Source organism: Pogoniulus pusillus, chromosome 1 (genome assembly GCF_015220805.1).
Source record: "Pogoniulus pusillus isolate bPogPus1 chromosome 1, bPogPus1.pri, whole genome shotgun sequence".
Lineage (NCBI taxonomy): Eukaryota > Metazoa > Chordata > Aves > Piciformes > Lybiidae > Pogoniulus > Pogoniulus pusillus.
The window spans coordinates 30,503,872-30,527,612 of NC_087264.1; the positions used below are offsets into that span (position 1 = coordinate 30,503,872).

The 23,741-nt window shown below is 39.5% G+C and overlaps 1 protein-coding gene across 25 annotated transcripts in view; it reads right to left on the reverse strand.

Moving 5' to 3' along the window:
* Nucleotides 1-2,982: 2,982 nt before the first annotated feature.
* Nucleotides 2,983-23,741, reverse strand: part of GPHN (gephyrin) — a 284,583-nt gene continuing 263,824 nt past the window's right edge. For 13 of the 25 annotated variants that reach the window (XM_064147437.1, XM_064147473.1, XM_064147419.1 and 10 more), the window contains 6 exons: nucleotides 12,124-12,211; nucleotides 10,034-10,107; nucleotides 8,010-8,074; nucleotides 6,658-6,761; nucleotides 5,722-5,818; nucleotides 2,983-3,992 (listed from right to left, as the gene is read on the reverse strand). In XM_064147437.1, coding sequence (XP_064003507.1) covers nucleotides 3,859-3,992; nucleotides 5,722-5,818; nucleotides 6,658-6,761; nucleotides 8,010-8,074; nucleotides 10,034-10,107; nucleotides 12,124-12,211 — 562 coding nt within the window. In that variant the 3' untranslated portion in view covers nucleotides 2,983-3,858. Of the gene's footprint in view, nucleotides 3,993-5,721; nucleotides 5,819-6,657; nucleotides 6,762-8,009; nucleotides 8,075-10,033; nucleotides 10,108-12,123; nucleotides 12,212-20,785; nucleotides 20,858-23,741 lie in introns of all 25 variants that reach the window. The other 12 variants (XM_064147342.1, XM_064147377.1, XM_064147351.1 and 9 more) reach the window with 1 other exon arrangement.

Genomic DNA, 23,741 nt, shown 5'->3' on the forward strand with positions numbered 1-23,741 from the left:
TAAACAAATATATATTATTTGTATAATAAGTTATACCAAATAAATTAATCCAAGGAGGAGACTCTGTGCTTAAAAATCTATTGAACTCGATTGCTGACAAATCTTTATGCAATTGCCAAGCAATGTGTCTGCAGTGTTAACCAATACTGATGGCTTTTTGCTGCCTGAAACTTTGGTTGGTTTCTCTTTGCCCACTCCAAATATAGGCAGCTGGAAACACCCCAGTGCTTTTATTATGTAAGAAAACAAAGCTGTGATATGTTGCTTGTTTTTTCTGATTGGTTGGTTGTTTTGGTTTAATGTATATTTCTCTTGTCTGTCAACCCCCCTCACTAACAGTTCAGGTGATGGTGCTATTTTTGAGAAGTTGAGTATTAGAACATAACAGAGGATCACAGGAGGTGCTGGTCTGTCTTTGCTTGGCATCCAAAATAAGATATCCCACCAAAGGCTCAACTCTCATACATAGTGCTGGCACTGGTGTCAGCCTGTAGAGCTTTCCTGAGCATGACATTAGGCAGGCCCTGAACACTGCTGCCAAATGATGGCAATGATGCTGGCACATGCCATTCCAACACTGACAGACTTGGAACCAGGCCAGCGTAGACTATACTGGGAACTTCTGTGGTTAGTGCAGGGTATGTGCAGGCCATCTGTGGCCGGAAGACCATTCATGCATCTTCTGGACCGAGACATGTCAAGGAACACAAACTTTAGCACTTGGTGTAGAGCAGCATGCTGGGGAGAAGAAACCTGCAGGGTGATACCAGCTGCATATTGTCCTTTAGCAACATCCATTGTGTGGTAAAAGTGCAGTCCTTCAGCTCAAGAATCAAAAGCATAGATCCCATGTTGGTTATTAGCCTCTGGAGTCATACTATAACAACAACATACATATCAAAGACATTCCACATTTAGCATATTTTAATATCAAGACAGAATTAACATTGTAATTTATGTAATTAACTCTTCAAATTAGTACTTGAAAGAGACCATTCTAGTCTTCTATTTATCTGATCAAATGCAGCCAGTTTTTGAATGACATTTCATATCTAGGTGTATAGACAAGGTTTTGCCCACATCTAGGTGTATAGTCAGGGTTTTGCTACCAGCTAGCCAGGGTGCACAAGTTGCTGCAGGATTTTGTAGGTCACTGTAGGATTATCCCAGCTGGATGAACAGGACTCAGAAGGCTCACTGCAGGTAATCATTCCCATATACAGGCACTGAAGAAAATGCTGTAAGAATACCACTACTGATGTTCAGCAGACCAATCTTCAGCCATTGTTGGCACTGCTTCTTGTTGAGTAAGTTACTATCTTGATGCAAAAACTTTATCTAGAGCAGTAAAAACAGTGAAAACACTCTCTAAAATGTTTCCAGTTGCAAGTCACAATCCTTGAACCGAAGTAACCAGGTACTCAAAGATCCATTTGTCCTTAATTTCTTTTCTGGACGATCCAACTTTCCTGAAATTGTAAGGTGGGAATCTTAAAACTGTCACTTGAATTTATCTGTTTCTCTCACATTTGTATCCATTTATATTACAACAACCGAGGCAAATTCTCTTTTAGGTTTAGGTTTAATATTGAGTCACAGTTGTAATCATGACTTACTATACAGGTCCCAGAGTTACCTCCCCAGCACACTGCTACAGCTCTCAGTGTTTTGGAAGGCTGAGGTGTGTGCCTCCCTTTCAGAAACTGCAGAGCTTATTTTCTTGCTGAGCAGAGGACATTATTGGAACTAGCAGTGACTTAAGAAAAACAAGTCTTTATTAACCTCTAAATACTTTATTTGTGAACAACGGTTGTTAAGTGTTACAATGTGGAGACACCGTTGAAACAGAGCCATAGGCAGCAAGTACTGTCAGCTCTTCTCTGACATACTTGAGTAATGGTTTGAACGCAATCTAGACCCAAGATATTTCTGGCTAGGTTTCCTCACATCTCTCGTTTATCTTTTGCTAGCATCTCCAGTTGCAGGAACAATCATCACTCAGGTTGTTACCGGTGTCCTTTCTAAATTTCCCATTTTCAGCAGGTGTGCTGCCCATAGTAACTCTTAACTGTAACATATTCCTGTGGATTACAACAGTCAGTGTTCTGCATTATTTCTCAGAGATGAGCCAACTCTTACCTCCCTTCTGTGGTTTAAAATACTGGTATAGTAAACACAGGTATTCGTGAATTTCATTTGGTACTAGAAAGAGAGACATCATGAAGGTGGACATGTAGTCCAGAACACAGAAATGCAGTCAGCAGCTTGCGTTACTATTTTTCTAAATGATCGGTCCCTGGAGCATCTTCAGGTGCAGCGTTCAGACTGCGCCATGACCTGTTCGGGGAGTATCCAGGCTGTTGCACAGCAGAGGCTGCTTTTAAAACCAGACTCAGGGCTGCTCTCTCTGGTTATCACAGAACTACAGGTCTGGTCTACCAAGACAGAACTGTTCAGTTTTCTGTGTCCTCCACGAGTCTTCAAAATATACTTACAGAAATGTTCTGGCTTCATAAATGGAATCGATAGGATAACACTCTACCCATAAGCTCTAAGAAGCAAGGTGTTGTAGGGCATTACTATGGTCTTAATCACAGATGAAGTGTGAAATTACCAAAACACATCATCTGTCAAGCTCTGAAAAGTCCCAGTATCGCATGTTAAAAAAACTGCACAAACCCACCTCTACCTAATCAGACGCAGCGCAGTACAAGGCCTATTTGTAACTGCTCTGTAAGTTAGACAGGAAACAAAAAGTAGTCTCCAGTTTTGCCTAGTCCAGCTGGAAAACCCCTCATTTTGTCCCTCAGGAGATGAGCGAGAGCTTATTCTGTATCACGAGATCAGTCACGATGAGGGAAGGCCCTTAGTTCCAAATACTGCTTTCTCTTCCTTCCTGTCCTCTTCCCCCATCCCAAATACTCTCTGAAACTACTTTGTTGTTGTTGTTGTTGTTCAAACACCAAGGCTAAACAGATGAAATTTTAAATAATGATTGAGGATTTTTTTATTCATTTAAGTTTCAATATCATTACAGAAAATGTTATGGTACAGAGTTCTTTAACATTAGTTTTATTTCTTTGCTCATTTAATTTCCACATGAATGCTGGTAACACTAATATCTGTACAAGATCAGTCTTTGATTTTTTAAAGTTTTTAGTTCTGTACATTTTTTTAATGTATTGGTTAAAAAGGCTGTCAGCACTTAAGGAAGCAGGTTTTTTTTGTTCATTGAAATAAAAGGTATCCAGTTACTGCCCAAGAGTACTGAGCTGGGTGGCTGCCAGGACAAGAGAGTTCCCTGAATGGGCGTCGGGGTGTGAAAACTTCAGGGCTTCATCGCGTTCCCAGTGCAGCCACTCTGCTTTTGGCACTGTGCACATCAACACGAGATACAAGATAAAGAACAAGCAGAAGCTCTCTGTGAAGCAGTTATGAAGCATACTAATAAGGGAAATCCAAGTGTTGTCTACGCTAGTATAAATAAGCAGACAGCCTTGTCTTAAGAGCTTAAGTAGTTGTATCTTAAAGATGAGAAAAAACACAAGTTTCTGCAGGCACCTACTGCTGTCTACGAAAAGCTACCGCTATTAGAACTAGCATTGAACACACAAAGCAATTGCAAGGAAAGGAAAAAGTTGCTTTGATATAATCAGAATAAATTTCTTTGTTAAGATCTGTTTTAAAGGGTTTTTTTAAAAGGTATTTATTTAAATTCCATTTGAAATATAATTCAAGATGTTGACTATACTGATCAACTTTTATCCAAATCAGAAAAACTAGCTGTGCCGTTGCATATTACAGGATACAGTCAATGATATGTGGACATGCATCAAAGCTTCGTTCTTGCTGGTGACATCATAGCCTTCCAATGACCATGACATCCACCACCTCCCCCTTGTGAAGTTCCACATACTGCTCTGTCTTTGGAGGTAGCATCAACAGTCCATTGGCACTGCGCATACTCATCAGACGACTGCTCATCTGATTCCCTACAGGACACAGAGAGAGAGAGAGGTAGGAAAAATGACAGCTAGGTTTTCAGTTAGATTCAAATGCTGCAACACACTGTGGGAGCAAGAGCTGTTCCTAGAAAGACGTTCCTGTCCCTGCCTTATTAATGGAGCAGGCACCTTGCTGGTCCAAGGTGGATGGAAACACAGAACTCTACAGAGCATTAGTTAGCCTCTCATTGCTCTGTCTCTCTATACTCTCGTTCCCTTACTAACTGCTTTCCTCTCCAGCCTTCCACATTCTCTGTACTTCACATCTTATCATAGTAAGTTGCTTCTCAATTGGAATTTCTAATCCTATCAAAATTATTTTATTTTTCAATTAGCAAACCTAATAGACTCAAACGCACAGTCTTGAGTATTTTTAATATACTCTTGCAGAGTAAGTTTGAGTAACTGGACTCTCCTCTGTTAGTAGTCTTGTTTAGCATTACTAGCTGAGCACTAGTAGCTTAAGTAGTTTAAGTCTTAGGCTGCAAGAGCTTGCAGAGTGTAAACTTTTGGATAAAACTAATGCTGCTAACATAGAACTAGCTGAATTGAGCAGATGTAAGCAGAATGAAGATAAGGAACAAGAAAACAATTCCAAGAGAATGAGTTAACTTCAGAAAAAGGCCAGCCCAGCAATGAAGAAAGCCAGTAGGAAATCAAGAGATCACCAACCAGAGTTAAGTGTTTGGGCTTGGCGATTGGATGCTGGGCACCAATATAATTGGAATACTTAGACTATATTAAAATTCCATGCATATGGAATTTATTGGAATATAATTGAAATTCAAATTCAGTAATTTGAATAGGTGTAATTAGAGGGCACGATCTGGGGTAGGGGTCCCTCTTCACAGGCAGCCATCTTAAGCTGTAACCTGAGAACTAATAAAAGAGAAATTGGAAACCTTCACTCAGACTTTGCAATTTTCAGTGGGATTGTAGCGTTGGACCCTGTTATGGTGGCTGGCTGCACAAATCTGTAACATGTACCACCACAGAAGAATGGGTTTCTTTGGGACTCTGGGCCTCACAACCTGTCCTGAAGATAACCAGCATCATAATGGTAATACTGATGAAAAATCAAAGGCAATGAAAAGTCATGCCCTTCAGCTTCTTGGTTTCCAAACTTCCAGACTGACAGAGAAATCATTTGACCTGAATTTCTTAAGAAGGTGGCTGAGTCAGTCTTCTGGCAGTACAGAGGTAAAAATGTATTCAAGTGTAGCACTTAGCTCAACTACAGCTGAGCATCCAGAAGTATGCCTGGGTGGCAACACTGGCTAACAAAAGTCTTAGCATACAAAGTTTCTCCCATCTCTAGTTAGGATCACACTTCTCTGTTTGTATTGTTCCTACCTATGCCCCAACTTGTTTGTTTAGTACCTGCACCACAGCAAACATAAGAAGACACATGTCTGAGAGCAAGTAAACAAGAGTGGATGCTTATAGAAAGGAATGTGTGCACATATGCAAGCATAGAGGTGTGTATATAAAGGCAAGTTACTCAGAAAGAGGGAGTTGTAATGCTGAAGCTGGAAAGGCACATTGTAACTCAGTTTTATACTAATGCACGTGTATGCATGTGCACGAGCGTGTCAGCAAAGCCCATCTAAGTAAGGCTACACAGAAGAGATGTGCACAGCCTTAGTTGTTCTTAGACGTGTAGGAAGGCAAGGACCTGTGTGAGTGTAGCTGTCAGTCTGTGTGACTGGGCACTAACCTGTACTCTGTGCCCAAGGTAGTGGTTCTTGGTGATGCCAAGTCAGTATGCACCGGTGATATTCTGGGCGGGGGTCCAATTTTACATCACATGATAACTGCAGAAGAAGCAAAGAAAGGAAGACAGTGTCACACATTCAGGCTGCACTGACTTCACAGCATTAAGTGGAATATACCAAAGTTGCTCCTTTACCGAGAGTTTAAAAATAGTATTTCTCTGGAAAAAAAAAGCTTTATCATTTCCAGTCTTGTTTCTGTGGGATAAATAAAAATCTGGATGCCTGAGGAAGTACAAAGGAGAGATACGGGAAAAGAAGCAAGAGAAGAGTGCATAGCTAAGGACACTAGGAAAACTATAATAGGTAATGTGTCCTTTGGTACTTACTTGAATCAAAATCAGAAGAGTAATACATCATAGTAACATGCCTTGAATCTACATTAAACAGGGACAACATCCATGACTTCTGGTAAAAGCTAAGTGAGTAGTTTACGGGATTCATATTGCTTAGAGTCTGGGTCATGTGGGTTATTTGTGTAAATAGCTCAGGAACAGAAAGGCTTTAAAGTTTTCATGTTCTACTGCAAACAGAACTATCCAACTTGTTAAGCAGTCCTAGATTGTTACTCTGCATTTTTTACCACAGGTTTAAAGAATATTTTTTAAAGCAGAAGCTATCCTGTTAAAAAACCCACCAAGTGGCTGCCCCTGCATCTGTGCATCTTGCTGCATTAGATGACTACCCAACTCTCAGAAGTTTAGGGACAGATATAATCATTAACAGAGTTGGAGAAGGTGTTTCTGCTTTGTGTGAACTTCCTTCGATTTGACAGAAGTAGCCCAGGGCTCAGATTCCCCCTAGAAGCCAGCCTTTCAGAACCCAAAGAGCTATGCTTCTGCATCTTGATAGACTTTTAAAATAGAGAACAAGCTTCTTACCCTGGCTTTGATAATAGTAGGCCGAGGATCCAGGATACCCTGCATTTTCCTCAATGCAGGAACAACAAAGAGATTGCAGGTGACGACGGCTGACACAGGGTTGCCTGTAGGACCAAGAACAGTTGGTGGTGACTCCTGTTATTTACTCTGTGAAATGACAAAAATGATCTCATGTTTTCATAGCAGCTGCACTCCAAAGGATTCTGAGCTATTCATGCTATATGCGGGAAGTGTTTCACGTGAGACTGGAGCGGCACTGGGAAAGTACACCTGTTGAAAGCTACACTCTCTGGCTGATGGTGTGCTGAAATTCTGCTCTAACCAGAACTGCCCATGTTCCTCTGTGTGTTTTGTCTTACACCTAGATTTGTCTGGGTTGGTGCAAGGTATACTGTCCTAGCTGACAGGGCTCTTGATTGATGATTAAGATGTCAAAGACCTATGAAAAAACAACTTTCAGTTCCCTAATGCAGTGACAAAATGCTCTGGTACATGTTCAGAGGAGAATTCTACCGATGTATGTTTTCTGTTGACTTGCAAGAGAGATACATGACCAGTGTCTGTCGAACACTACTTATCCTACCCATCTGGACTTCCCTAGATCACAGTTCTAAAACAAATACTACAATCAGACACATGCTCCATTGATATCTCCCCCGGAAAAAAAATGTACCACAACAACTAAAACGAGAGCAAGAATAAGCACTGGAGATAGTTCTGAAATTCACCAGCTTATCAATAACACCATTCCTTATGTAGTCAGGAATCCATGCAGAGTGGGCACAGTACGAATAAAAGAAAAATCCTCCTGATTTAGGAGGGTAGAGATTTGTAGTCAGATTCCCTAGGGAAAGGTTTGTTCTGAAGGAGGCGACTGCCCAGGCTGATGTGGGAGGTGAAGCGATGCTGCCCTCGCTTGGGTCTGCAGCACAATCATGAGAAAATAGGATCTTCTGTGATGTGTTCCTTGGCACTCTCAGTTTTTTGCCTCAATTTCCAATACTTCAGAGTGGATTCATTGACTTGCATGCACAGAATACTTATGGTGAAGGTGGAGGGAGCTGTAGAGAAGAATACCACCTCTGTGTAGTACCAGTTACAAAACCCAAGGAAATTGTTGCCTGGAAGAAATCATAGAGACCTCTGCACTGGCAGATTGTCAGGGCAGGAGCCAAAAAAAGAACTCCTCAGTATATTCCTGCAAGTTCCTGCTTTCTGGAAATTTCCCAGAAAACCTTACAGGCACCTTCCTTAGGGATGGTAGCAGCAGACAGGTGCTGTGAAACATTGCTGTTCTTTTTTGTGTCTGTTGACCATGCACAGCAACAAAAGTAATTCACAAAACATCTTACCTGGGAGAGCAAAGATTATTTTTCTTACACCATCAATATCCAGAGTTGCAAAAGTTGTTGGCAAGCTATGGAAAAGAAAGTTATTTAATAACTGCACTAGATTTTGAACACTGTTATGTTGTTGCAATAAACCTGCTGCTTATTCCATGCTGGGGGTATAATCCTCTCTCTGTGATGACAGGACTAGTTTTGCTTGGTATTCAGCTGTGATGTTTTAAGCAGATGATTTTGCATCTGGTTAGGAAACAGCTAAGAGCAGATGAAACAGTAATCAAGAATCTAAAGCCTGTCTTTATGCTAGAAGCCAGTTAACAAAGAAGTAACACTGAAATTATGCAGTTACAGAGCTGTGCTCATTTCTCATATAAGGCATGAAAAATCTAGTTGCTAATTTTTATTTATTGGAAACTCAGACTTCTCAGATGAGAGTTCAACATGACTGCTAAAGTCTTCCAGTACTTTCTTCTGGCAGTGCTGCTAGACAGGGTAGAACTCAGTAACTTTCAGATCAGGTGGAGGAACAGCAAGTCCCAGGCATCACTGTGCAGTCATGCAGCACATCAAAACAGAAGCATATAAACCAAACTCTGGCTTTGCTCTTGGAACTTGTTAATGGGAATTTTTCCAAACACAGTAATCAAAATTCATATCTAAGGCTTTTAAAGACAGCATTAATAAAATACTAAGACAGTATTTGCTGTTTCACTACAGCCAATGGATATGAGAGTGTTTACCTTATCAGTAACACTAGATGACCAAATGTTATAGCAGCAGTAAGAAATATCTTTCTTATGGCATAAAACAGGGAAAATAATATTTCTTAAAGCTTTTCTATCTAGTTATTTTAAAATTATTGCTAAAAGTCTACAGAGGGCTCTCTGGAAGAAAGAATTACATTTGCTTTCAGAGAAGCCAGAAACAGAACACAATATTCTCAATCCTCTAAATCAGGTTATCCATTCTTGTCAGCAGCAAAGGCTGAAGTGCAGACCTCAGTTTTGGGACTTCCCCAAAATCAGTTGCAGCAGTAGGACAGAAACAGTGAGAAATTTCCATGCCAGGGCTACAACCCACAGAGAAAGAAACATGCTTTCAGCTCACTTGTTCCTTTCATGGAAGGGAGGTGGTAGTGATGGCAGCACAAGCACCAAACCCACATGCAGTTCTATGCTGGACTGCATGCAGAGACAGTAAAAGTATTTGCTTGCTTTCACAGCAAACACCTACTTTCTGTTCTTCTTCCTGGTGGCAGTTACAGGCTGGAGGGAATCATTCCCAAAAGCTGCACTTGTCTTTATGCTGCTGGACCATGCCAATCCAGTTTGCAAACAAATTGCATTCTATGGTTATTGTGGCAGAGCTGCAGACATCTCCCCACCACTGTACTGTGGAAGGTAACTATATTTTCAATACACATAGTTTTGTCTTCTCTGGAAAGCACATGTCCAGAGACATTAATTAGCAGTGCTACAGCAAAGGAAAGTAATGCTGGAGTTTTGAGGTAAAGGAAACACATAAAGAATTGTGTTTACTTTCAAATTACCATGCTCAATGTGCCAGTTGGATAAGACTTCTTAAATTGGACATCATTCCACCTCTATCAAAAATGGCTTGTTTGTGAAGGAATATGACTTAGGCAAATTTTGAAGTGAAAGGAGGTGGTTACTGAGTAAACTAGCCATTAAATGTCTTGGTTGTTTCATAACAGTTTCAACATCTGAGCTCTGTGATCACAGTGCAGACTGCAGCCATATTTGTCCCATGCCGGTTTCCCTCTAGTCCCCAACCCTGATTCACAACACGTACCATAGCAGTATCTCTTACTGATAAAAAGTAGTCTCTCTGTTTCAGTTAATTTCACCCATAAAGATGACTAACCTCACCAGGACTGGCTTTGCTTTTTTTCACATCTACCACATAGTTTATCATGTATTTGTAAAACTGAAATCTACTAAAACAATTATATAGGATATCTGGCCCAATATGGTCTCTATTTGTATTGCTTAAGTAGAAATATTTCTTACCCTGGTTTCATAAAAACTCTGCCAAAGTGAATCTGTGCATGAAGATCAATATCCAGCACCTGCTTAAGATAGTCCTGTTTGAATTAAAAAAAGAAAATCAATTAAGTGACACCAAAGTTGCTTGCACCATCTAACTATGCAGAGTGATTAATTAATAGCAAGGGAAGATGAAAGATTTTTCATATCCTGATAGTGCTACAGTCCAGTGGGGAATTTCCAGTATTTGAATGGAGGCAATTTCAAAAAGAAGAGGTGAAGAACAGACTTATTTTTGGTGCCAAACCTGACTCCATGAAGACACAGCAATATATAGTCAGCTGAAGCATCAGAATCTTACAGGACCCCACAAATGCCTACTATATTCTGTCTGTCAAAGACGGAAAAAAGCCTTTATGGTTCAAAGCTGAGTTTTCAAACCATGAAATCATCTAACATTCACCATGGAAGCGATCTAGCAGGAGAGTCAGAGATCTCCTAGTAATTTTGAAATCAATCATGTATTGTAGAAATCATAGTTTTCCAGGATACTTTAATTGTTGTAATTTCTTGGGGACATGGTCTAATTCACAGTGCCTGGGTTTAGTAGTCCTTAGAAAGGAGACACTGTGGGTGGCTTGTGCACTAGTTCAAGTTAAATGATTTTGCATAAAGAGTTTTTAAATCAAATTATTTGCTAGCCTTCATCAAAAAGTGCTGTGCTCAGAGATGCAGTATCCTGTCTGTGTGTTTAGTGAGATTGAAGACACAGGATGTAACAGTCATCTGTGAAGACAGACTGGAAGCTATAGATCTGAAGCTCCCTTGCAGGTCTTTTTTGGGTGTATTGGCATACTTGGAAAGCAGCAACTTTTTTTCAGCCAGGCATGAATTCTCAATCATCGATTACATTAACTCCATTTTTACTTTCTTTTTACTTTCTGGATGTTCACAGCTGTTTCATCAAAACTGTTGACAGCTCAGTATCAGACTGGATACATATCACCATGAGAGGAACACAGAGTCTATTGACTTCATGCTGTTGCCTCTAATTCGCCCTGGGGAGAAATTAACCGGAAGGCATAAATGCCTGTAAGACCATTCAGCAGACCACTTGTTTCCTAGTGTTCCCTTGTCTGCAGTATGTCCCCACGTTCTCAATTTAAAGACCAGTACTTGTCTGTGATTATTTTTCCAGGGATACTGAGGACAGTAATTGGATTGAATGAAATTGGCACTGGTTGAACTACTTATCCACTTTTGTGGTGTACCCGACAATATGATTTCTACTCACAGGAGTGACAAAATCAGCACTCATGTTTGCCATCTCTTAATGACTGTCTTTAGCATCTGTTAGTTAAAAAAGGAGAGATGTTTCTTTTACCTGCCAAACTCACAGATTCAGCCTGGGATCAAAAAGTAATCTGAGTTTTCCTTCGCATAAGTCATGATTAATAAATGTCCTGCAGGTTCATCTAGGCCCCACCAGCATCTGTGTATCCCTATTTTCTTTGATGGTTTTGGCACAGGGATTACCAACAGGAACTCAATCAACAATTCTGTTAATGATTCAAAAGGCAAATATATCAGCTCACTGTGTCTTGTAGGTATTGCCCCTGTAGGACTATCAGGCACAAAATGTGATAAAACTATTTTTGTAACAGATATAGCTTTGGTATATTCAGGAAACACATCTATTAAGAAAGAGCTATTTATACACTCAGGTTGCTTTCCGGAGTACTTTCAAAGCAGCTTTATTCTATCTACAATTCACCTGTTCTAAGAATAAAAAGACGTCTCTTGCCTTTGTGTACTATTAACTAAGCACCTTCCTCATCATAACTACATAAATCATCCTTAAATAAACACATTTGCAAATTACTTGCATCAAGAATTGAAATCTTCCTTGTTGTACTGAGCCTGCTATAGTACAGTAATAAGAACAAAGGGAATGAGGATAGCAGTGAGAACTATTTTCTTAATCACATTTAAGCATTCCCCTCAAAAAATACAACTCCTTGTCAGCAGATGTTAATATAAAGGTAGAATCTCTGATGACTCTGGCTTGAAATTCTTACATATATTGTAGCAAGTCATATTTAAATTTAGCATACCTTTTCCCCCATAGATACACCTCCTGATGTAATGATCACATCAGCACGGCTGATACCCTCATTCAATGCATTCAGTAAATCATCTGGGCTACAGAAAAGAACAGGCAAGCAGATTAGTGGCATGGAACTGTTATCAGTTGTAGTCTAAGTGTCCGTGTGCATGCATATAGATGTGTGTATGTGCATGTATTCTATGAAAGAGATGCAGGGACCTTTTCCTTCTGAAGACTCCACAGCACTCTATTCAAGCCAAGCAATGCTGCAGGCTCACTGAGCATTGGTCTGTTTGCTACCTTCCGTTCTAAGAGCTTTGCAACAGGAACACTAGGAGACACACCAATACAAGTGTCTAAAAGTATGTAAATTGCACAGTAGGTAACAATAAAAATGATTAGATAAACTGACAGAGCTACATAAAGGGAGCTGACACATGAAGACTCCTGGCCACCAAGCATGCTGCAGCACTACCTGTCTAGCTTATTTGATGGGTGCAAAAAATGGGGTAAAGTTCCACCTCAAACTTCCATCAGTCAAAACTGGGAGTAAATCCTTTACTTATCTTCTCCATCAGAAAGCTCTGCAGCAAAGCCAGCCACTTCAACTCAAAAAACATACACCATCCTGTTCAAGTGCCTGTTTACCTTCATGAGAAACTGTAAGCAGAGCTGTGTTGGTCCTCCATGCAAACAGTGTATATAGATACAAAGGTCAAGGAGCAAAGCTGGGTGTATTTCAGCTTGGGTGTCACGCTGCTTTGTTTGTTTTAGATCTAAACTGGAAACTTTGAAGTGAACATTGCCTATCCAACAACATTACTGATGCTAATACAGAGCTCAGAGAGAGTCAGTAATACAAGGTACACAAGGCCAAAGGAATCCAAAAGCATTTCCCATCAATTAAATGCATACTTTGCATTTAACATTTGTGAGTGGACCAGAAGCTGACTGATTGCTACAGCTGCATGTAATGTTCCTCCAACAGCATGTTTTTACTTTAATGAATCTGAAATATTTTCAAAGGAGGTTGCTTTTGCTTAGAATACAATTGAACAAAATAATGCCAGTGACTGCATAAGGGACTTCACTGCAGGTATTTTCAGGTTTCAGCTGGAAACAGAAAAGCTAGAAACGCTTTGCAAGTCCTGGTAGATCTTTCAGGCACTAACAGAAACTGTGTACATCAAAAAGTCTCAGAAAGATAAATCCTTTCCTTTGAATATCCTGTGCTTGCCCACAACGTACCAAAATACAAGCAGTAGTTAGTGTACAGCAAAACCATCTCCTTAGTTGTTCCTTATGAAATAGAGACATTTTATCAGCTGCCTCTTCTGAAACTTCAAGAACATTTTATCACAAAAAAACAGGAAAAATCTTCACTAGTTGTTGAAGGCAAGATAGAAAAAGCAAGTTTGCTGTTGGTTATCAGTTTAGAACCAACAGCTTCATACTGCTGGTTTGTCTGTATGTAATAAGGTACTGCTTATTATAGAGTTTGTAACAGGAAGAGTCTCTCAAGAGCTAAGTATTCTTTAATCTTTGCTAATGAGGGTGCAGACTGGAATACAGCAAGGCATGTGCATTCATCAAAGGGTCAATATAAGCCTTCCAGAAGCTTGATGCCACTATTACTGGGCAAAGACTGATTTCAGTGTACTTTTCTCATTAGGTTGTGATGCAGCTAAGGACCTTATCTGGAGCTTGCTCCAGGCTGTTTCACTTTATCTTACTTAATTATTTAGAAGTTGTTCACAGGCAGCAAAAGCACCTGTCTGGGGACATCCTAGTTATGAATTATGAAGTGTACTTGCTTTCGGTTGTGGTCTGAGAATAAGGAAAGAACATTAAAAAGGAAACAACTGTATTTCACTGTTGCAAAAGTTAATTAGAATGAAAGTGCTTCTATATGTACCCCCTCTCTATATGTTTGTGTACAGAAATTTACTTAACAAAGGAAATAAGCCAAACAACAACCCTCCCCAGAACAAAGCCCAAATAAGCCCAAACTCAAGCCAGGTGAGGACGCAGTTTACACCTTTGTTTTTGAGGGTGGCATACTGCTGGAGTAGTTCACCACAATGTCATGTAAGAAGCTGAAGATTAGTGGACTTGGTGCATTATTTTCATCTTTTCCCAGTAGAAGGACTTGTATAATACATGCCTTTCTTTGCCATGTGTATAAATGGTTATTTATGAATTCTACCCCTAAAGCTTTCTGCATCAAATAGCACTACATATTCTCTGTAGATAGTCACAGAATGCATTAATTCTTCCAAAATGAAAGAGGTGATTGACATTTTATTGTAATAATCTGAGTATGCTAGTTTGTTTTTTATTCTGAAGAAAGGAGACATTCACAGAATTGCCTCCTTTGCAGAAGGCTTCTCTCTTTTTGCTCAATTTGGCACAATTCTTTTTGTCAGTTCCTGTCTGACTCTCTATCCTACTTGAGGCTGGTAGTTACATGACTCTGCAATTAACACAGAACAAATAATCCTTACAGAAGTCAACTGCTTTAATCAACACTGTAGCAAGCATTTTCCTTGTCTTTAGTGTATTTAATGCAGAGAGTTATTCAAATTGCATATAACACATATTTGATATATCAGGTAACAAGACACTACTTCTTGCCTCTTTTGTTGTATAACAGGAGTAGTTTCTCCTTTGGATTGACATGGAAAAGGAATAAATAATTGAAGTCTAGTAACTGCTGAAAGACTAGACAAAATAACTTTGGCATCTGAGCATAACACGACAAGACTGTTCTAAAAGGCCTGTGACAAACCACCTTGGAGCTGAGAAGTAATACTCACTGAGCAGGTATGAATCAGAAGCTGAAGGCCTGGCCCCTTCTAGGGGCAGGACACCAGATTAGCCAGACTAATGATTTGAATTACTATGGTAAATGCTTTACAATGTATCATGAGAGTGTTATTCTTGGATTTCTTTTCCTTCATGGATGGAACTCTAACAAATACAATGGTGAGTACCTTAACCAAGGTAAAGCAAGTTTTGATGGCAACTTATAATTTCTGTGCTAATTTTGCCACTGATAAACAGAGCATCTGCTTTACTACCTCGATGTCCTGACCTTTTAAAATCAGCTTTATATTAAGAATGAGCAGTACAATCTTGAAATTACTTGGAGGGTGTCTGTTGTATAGTGGCAGCAGCAAGTGTAGAATTCAGTAGGCAGCTGAATGACATTGCAGCTGACACATCACCTGATTTCATTAATTTGAAGAGAAGGCTTGGAGGTTGGCAGTTTAATAGCATAGGAACACCTCCTAGATTCATGACAAATTCTGAGTATCAAAGCTGGTTTGTGGAATACTATTATGCAGCACTTCATCCATTGCTGAACTGTCTCTGAACTGAAAAGACACACAGGAGCTTAAGTGCTTCAACAAGGAAATGATGCAAGGCTCATTAAAACAGACATCAGCCATGTGGAAGGTTTTTTCCTTTATCTCTCTCAAAAGAGACAGCCACAGTACAGTCAAGACCAAAGAATTTTCTATGTTTTAAGTGCCATTTTGAAGTACTCTAAATTACAGTGTAATTTTCTCTTTCAAATAGAAATCAGCGTCTGTTAATTCACTTCCATTGATCCTATTGTTGTGCTTCACTGCCACTAATTATAATCTGTCAAGTCTTTTCTCTGATACAACCCTTAACATCATCAGTCTGATACGTGCAATTAAAATGCTTGGGTTTATCATTTAGTTTAGAAAACAAATAACAACAAATGGTGATTTGCATTACCTACCACTCTGTAGCAAAATGAGCGATCCCTGTAAAATCCAACTGGAACATTTAGTTAGGACTCACTTACCAAGCCACTGACATAGTACAAAATCCATAGCTCACTACTAATTTCTAAGACCATTTCCAACAAGTTCTTTGGCACAGTAGTCTCATTCATTCAGATTACCCTCCCAATCCTTGGTGTTCATTGCCATACACAGCCATTGCTACTGTGTGACACTTGTGGTTGTTGTACCCTTCTATGCATCAGCCCAGGCTGTTATAACCCCAGGTCTACTGAAAACTTGTACTTGCAAAATTCATGCATGCAAACCATTACAGCACCATAAACCTGTGTGCTTACAGATATACTGGACACAGATACAAAAATATATGCATGCACCATGATGCATCAGATGCATGCAGGAGTGTCTGTTGTGAGTACAAAAGCAGGGTTGGTTAACCTGTCCTGCCTACTGTTACACTTTATTGGAAAGCATCTCAAGTACTTCAGCTGTATGCTGAAGTAATTACCTCTTCAGACATGACTTCAGAGGAACTACCGACTCCTGGATACCTCGTGGAAACTGACTATCTGTGATCCTGCATCCACCACACTGAAGACTGAAGTAGATCTCTAACCTACCGCAGCTGACTTTAAACTTCAAATGCTTGTGTGCCATCTGTAGGTACCCAGAGTCTATCACATTCTGGTAATGCCCATGCAAACTAGGAACAGTGGTTTGTGCTGGTTTTGCATCTTATGAGGTCCCTTTTCTGCTAAACAGATCTTCCAAAAGAAAATATTTAACTAAGGTACAAGGACCTGCTAGAAATTCCCTTTGTATGTGAAGATTCCAAACAAGCTACTAGTTTTGTATCAGGCAAACAAAAAACTCCAACCAATCAAAACAAAGTCAAAACCCCCAGAACCTCCAAAACAACAAAGAATTTATCCAAGTAAAACTTTCATCAAGAACCCAAGACACTGTACATATTTTACTCAGACTGAGATCTCATTATGCTCAAGGTCATTTCTGTTTGAGGAAAGGTGGGATATGGATTTGATATTTTATGATGAATTCTCATTTTGTTTCTTGTGCTCATTCAGTTGAGGTGACAGCAGGAAGGCAGAGCATCAAAGTCTGTCATGTACTTCCCACCTCATGGCCAAGAGTACTTTGCATATCAGCAATTTGCAGGATGTGGAAGAGTGAAGAGATGCCACATTAGGTCTAGCCAACGAAACTCCAAGGTCTGTAGAATGCAACACTGGATGTAATTTGACAACTGCAATTCAATGTATGAGTACTGAATTAAACAGGAATCCTGTGTTTTGACTCGTATGGCTTTCTAAAGAAGAAGGTGGTACGATTTTGATGATGTACATCTGAACATATGGGTACTCTTCTGAAACTGTATTTGTTTCAGATTTCTCCAGTGTATTCCATCATAATCTCATAATGTTTCTCCCTTTACCTTCTATGGCATTTCCCTGGATCACTTTGAACAGATGCAGTATGTTTTCCCCAAGAATGTAGGCCAGCTTGTGAGGAAAGCTGGAATAATTACAGTGGCTTTTGGCTTGCTCAGTGTGACTATGTAAGTTCTGTCTGATAGCAACATAAAATCTTTCTTTGTTATGATTTGCTGTTCCTTTAATTGATGCTGCTGCACATATGAACACTGTTTTGCAGAGTATTCTTTTTCATGTTACATTTAGGAACTCAAAGAGACTTTGATTACAGGTCTTCAGCAATTCTACTGAAGTTACCATGAGGATGCCTAATTGCCTTCACCTTTTTCTCTGTATCTAGATGATAACAGACTTTACTCCACTGTTTTCATAAACTGTTTCAGAGGACTCTCTCTAGTGTACATGCCAGAATGCCAGAAGACCAGAGAGGTAGCAGCTGTCTTCAGGTGCTGTACTAATCCCACTGTACCGACCCATGAGCACCTTATCCACCTAAAATCCAGGCTAATGTCTGCCCATTAATTAATAAATGATTCCTGGCTGATTTACTGGCTGTTGATGATGCACTTTAACTCAACACCAGAAATCCATTCATTTTACCAAGGACCTGGATGGAACTTCACTGGTAAAAATAATAGCTTTGAATTTATCTTCCTTCTTATGAAGGAAGTGAATCTATATGGACTCATTGAAAGGTGTTTACTTTTGGAGCAAAAAATACTCAACAGTTGTAGCTGGGTTGAAATAATATGACCGCAGATTACACCACATGATACAGTAATGAATGCCAAAGATATTACTCATCAGCAAGGAGGACAGTGCATTGGTGAGTAGGAAGAGTACACTGTTAGATATCTCTCTCAGAGCACTCATGAAATATGAGAATCGGTTTATACTGACATAACTGAAAGCAAAATATTATGCTTGATGTAATTGGTTCAATTGCTTATAGAAAGCAAATAGTACTACAAAATCTGCCACTGACATGATATTGTTATCACAGAATTTCTTAGTTTTTCATTTTGCTTTAGGTTCAATTTTAAGTAAGAGTGAATTTGAAATAAAATTTAAGTGAATTTTAAGTACATTAATCCTCCCAGTAAACTGGTATAACTGCTGAACTGTAACAGAAATGCAGTTCCTGTAGGCAACACCTCAAAATCAAGGGCTTCTCTGTAAAGCTCCACCTTTCACTGAACCATTACTTAGTCACTTGGAAAAATACATCTCTTTAGAAGAAAAATGACTTGGAAGTCACAGGTCACAGAAAAAAAAAAAGAAGACCCTCTTAAAATTCCTTCTCATCAGCTATGTCTTAAAAAAAAACCAAGTAATGCTTTGAGAAAATGTCACATGAAATATGACATTTTTTACTAAAACAAAATACAAATGCTCTTAGAAAAGTAAATTGCCGTTTATGAGCTGCAGTTTATAAGTGAAGGACCAGAGAGAGAAACTTAGCATGTTTGAGCTTAGCAAATAAAAATTTTGATAGCTGTTAGTCAGTAGAAGGAACTAGAACTTCATTTGTCTCAGTAGAAGGAACTAGAACTTCATTTGTCTCTACAGTACCAGACTATACTCTTGCAAGCACAAAGATGTTTTTATGATAACAAAATGCCCATTGCATTTTCTCCTGGTCTGGGCACAGAACATTTCCTTACTGCTCATGCTTTGGGCTGCAAGGGCTTATGATGCTTGCTCCAGCACTGCTTAGAAGGGCCCAAAGGCTCATTTAACATGTCCTCTAGATTTAAGCTGCTAGCAATACATGAAGCAACTTGTACAAGGTATTCCAAGGTAACCACTCTCCGGCAGATTCCAGCTTCTAAACAATTCCTGATAAAGCAGACAGTCTAAATCATATTACTGACATTACTCTAAAGTGTTTCAAACACTGCAGGTTCCTGTAAGCTAATTACAATTAAGTTTTTTGGGATGTGCAAGGCATAGTGGAAGACTATAGAGTGCTGATCTCTGCTCCGTTTAACAAGGAGAAACTAGATTCATGACATTCTGGCTTCAGGATGTCATAAGACTTGAACAAGTCTTCTACAGACTAAGAGTATGGCAGATTGATTCAGAAATGAGTAGAGAAACTTGCTTTTCCAGTGTTACAGTTTTAAGACTAGTGTCTTAATTGTAAATGGTAAATAAAGTTTTCAAGATATGTCCCAAAAGGGGCTGAACTGAACACAGGAGATACACTTAAATCATTTCATTGGTCTGTTATTTTTCTACATAGCTGGGAGTTCAAAGTGCTCTCTTTCTTCTCCTGCTTGTTTGCTTTTTCCCACTGTTTCTCCTCCTGGCCTTTCCTGCTTCTCTGCATCAAGAATTGTTTAGACTATGGTAAGAACAGCAGCAGGATAGACGTAACTTGTTACCTGGTACACTGCCCTTTGGACTTTTTGTCCAGGAAGATTAGCTGGGCTATTGTCTAGTTGAATATGTATATATATGTATTTGTATATGTTTACTGCATTTTATACTTAACCTACTTTGTAAATAATAATTTCATTTTACTTCCAAATACTGAGTAGTGTTGTAATTTACCTTTGGTGGGGGGGTGGTGTGGTGGTAAGTCCCAAATTCTAAGTGGTGTAAAACCACCACATCCAGCATGCAAAGTGAACATTAAGCTGTAACTGAATCTTCCACACTTCTGTTGTAAAAATAGGCCCATTAACCTCAGTCAGGATCCTCACACGATTGAAGTTTTCAGGTATTAGCCTTTGATTAGCTTTTTCACTACTTTTCTGCCTATTTCTAATTCCTGCAGGCACCAAATGATATAAACTAATATTTCTGCAAATTAATGGGGAAAATGACAGCTGGCTTACTCTCCCCCTGTTATCTCTGCTGCTCCTTTGGCCTGCCTGTGATAGTGTCAGTTCTGTAAATTAATCTATATTATTAAGACATCCCTCTAAATAAGACCTAGTGTATAATTGCACATGTATTTTGGGAATAAGTGTATAGTGTAAAACATTTCATGAGCATTCCAGTCAGCCTGCTTTAGAGAAGATCAGTATGATACTGGAAAAACAAGTGTGCAGGTAGGACTGAAGAGTTGACTTCCTTAGACTTGTGCTCCTCTACTACCTTCAGGCAAGTCTGTTCCCGATTTGCTCTGTTTGTAAAAGGGAAAAGCCTTGGTGGATAAAGATGTTTGCTGCTTGATATGAACGTTGCTGCTAGTAACAGAATTTCAGTTTTACCAACACTGTGGAGCCATGTACATCTACAGTGCACTGGTGCATAAGAACTTAACTGACAAGGCAGTGCTACTTAACGGATGAACTACACCACCACTTGCTTCTGTATGGCAAACACTGGTAGAATCCGTGCTCCAAGCTCTGCACTGCCAGACCAGCAGCCGAGCCTGCCTGTGAGCATGCATGTGCCTCAATGTCCCAAGTGTGTTAAAAACAGTGCTCACCAATCTGGTACGCCTGTCTCCGCAGGGTTCTGGAAGCTCTGTGTCCCTTCTTCTTTAAAAACATCTGGCTTCCTGAGGGTAAAGGAAGCAGAAGGGGTGTAATAAAGAGCTAGGGAAGGAGAGAGGCTCCTGGGGTGAAAAGGATGCTTTGTGCCCAGTTGTGCTCCCCTTGGTGGCTCTGAATACTCAAAAATCATCATGGGAAAGGCTTCCTCTCTGCAAGGCCAGCCAACGGGAGAGCAAGGGAGTGCATGGGGACACCTTTCTGTTGTAAGTTTGGATAGGCTTCTCACGAGGATGAAGAGTGAAGTTACAGAGAGATGTAAGCTCAGTGGGGCACGTCAGCAATGTATAGCTTGTCTTTCCTTGCCAAGTCTGTGGTAAAAAACTAACTCCTGACTTCCAGATAAAACAAAATGCAGTACTGAACACTTTGACATTTTGGAAGAAGGGTCACAGATAATGGGAAAATACTTAGAGGTGGGCCCCACTGAAACATTTTACCTCACACTTTCTAGCTTATTCAGGAAATGGGTCTCCAGGCATATTAAATGTCACCTTCTTGACTACAAGGGGGAAAGGGCTGCATTTATCCTGATTTTATATCTCCACAGTCAATAAAGATGCCACTTCATTCATGAGAAGCTTCATACTCGGCTACACTGCTCCAAGAGGCAGGATTAGAAAATATGTCCCAAAGTGAGAAAGTCACTGTTATCAGGACCTTACTCAAAACAACTACTGCTTTGTCATGAATCCCTATTTCATTAATACAGCATTTCCTTTTACACCTACTTCTTTCAAGTCAGTTTCAATGGGAAGAAAGTAATATTTAGGTAGTATCCTCTGTAACATTAATACGAAATAAGCTGAAATCTATGCTTTTCTACTCTTAAATGTAGGACAATTAACTGTATAAGGCAAAAAATCTTGATGATAAATTCTTCACTATAAATGTCCATTAAAAAAAAAAAAGCACAAAACCTAGAGAAATCCAAGATTGAAATGGACCAGGTCACAAATCATCATTTTGCAGCTCTTGAGCCCTTTCTTCATTCCAGATGGCTGTACTGTTAGCATCAAAACTATCCTCCATTCTCAGTCCTCAGCCCAGACTCAGTTGATGCTGCAAGTAGCAACTGCAGTCTGTCACTTCAAGATCACTTCTGGACACACAGAGATGCTGTCTGATTGAGGAACATGATGAAAAGACTGGGCCAGTGTGCCTGCACAATGTTATTCTGTTACACCTGCACGTGGACACAACTACAACAGAATCTAAAATCCTATCACCTTGGAAATCCATGCCTAGGTTCTCCTCGCAGGTCACCACAGAAATGGCCTGTCAAATCAGATGCATTCTAATGTTTGAAAGCCATGGAAAAACACTGTAAACTCTTCAGGTTCTAAGTCCAGATGTCTACTTCTTTCTGGCAGTTTTCCCAAGATAGCCACTTCCTAAAATGGTCCTAAAATGGTTCTCCCAACCATTGTCAGAGAACGAAGTTTTAGTTTCTCAAAACAAGGTTGCTGTGTCTGGAAGTGACTTATAAAAGACTTAAGAGATTTTGTGATTCCAGCTTCTAGTTTACTCATTGACATTCCTGCCACCAGTCACAAAAATCAGGAACTTTTTCCAGGAAGATGCTAAATTCCAAGAGTACTCTGACTCTCACAATCTCCATAGAATTCAGAGATTCAGAGAATGGTTTAGGTTGGAAGGGACCTTAAAGATCAACCAGTTCCAATCCCCTGCCATGGGCAGGGACACCTCCCACTAGCCCAGGTTGTTCAAGGCCTCATCCAAGCTGGCCTTGCACACCTCCAGGGAGGGGGCATTCATGACTTCCTTGGTTCTTCTCCAAGAAGGTAGACTGAAACAGCAAATGTTTTTACATAACAGTGACTTACAAAGAGGTAAGGACATCAAAAGCACCTTGTTGAAATTTCCAGAAAGGTTAAAATCCATTTCAGCATCACACATTAAAACAGCCAAAGCTCTGGCTGGCATTCTCTCTTTATAGACCACTGTTGCTGTGTTACTTTGGCTGGTGCTGGTCTTCTGAATTTGTGCTTCTACTACAGATTGTATAAATGAGAATTATTTTAATTCTCTGAAGAATTCAAAGATTATTCACCACCAGGAGAAAAAAAATTGAGTAACTTTGTCATTTTTGATATTTGATATAGTTAGGGAACCTTTCTGAAATTGCTTCTGTTTGAACTGCAGATCATATTTAAATAAATATCCAATCCTGCTTTTAAAAGTGCAGCTATCAAAGCATCTGATACAGTTTCCTGGTAAAATTCTGCTTTATTTGCAGTCTGAATTTAGTCAAACCGTAAGATCTAACCATTGCTGCTGAAACAGAAACTTCATTCAGAGTTTATTCTCCATGGGGCTCAGTGTTCTTGTTGAATTAAACAGTCTGATTTCTGACACTACTGGAGTGTGCAGTCTGTCTCTCAGCCACTAAGAACTCTTTTTTCTGAATTCTACACAATATATTGTTATATTGCTGTGTTCTTGTTCTGAGCCTTTTAATTTAAGCTAATAATCTTCTAAATCTACAGGAGACTCTGCTCTTTATACACGTACTAGAACTTGTATTTAACAGATTTCTCATTACATTCTCAAATCTCTTAAATTGTTACTTCTCAGGATATAATTCACCACCCTGTAAATTCTACTCACATTCTTTAGTACTACATCAGCTCTTAGACCACAGTTCTATGTGATTCGTATTGCTGACACAGCAATACATCTTCAGTATTCACCACTTCTTTGACCTTTCTGTATCTACTGTCTTTCTTACTTTTCATTATTTTCTTCTAGGATGTTAATAGTCAAATTTCAATACTCTGAAACTGTCTTAGTCATTTGGGAATCCAAATTCTTATCTATAACCTAGATATGAAGGAGGCTAAAAGTAATTTAAGTGAGGTATTTTGGTTC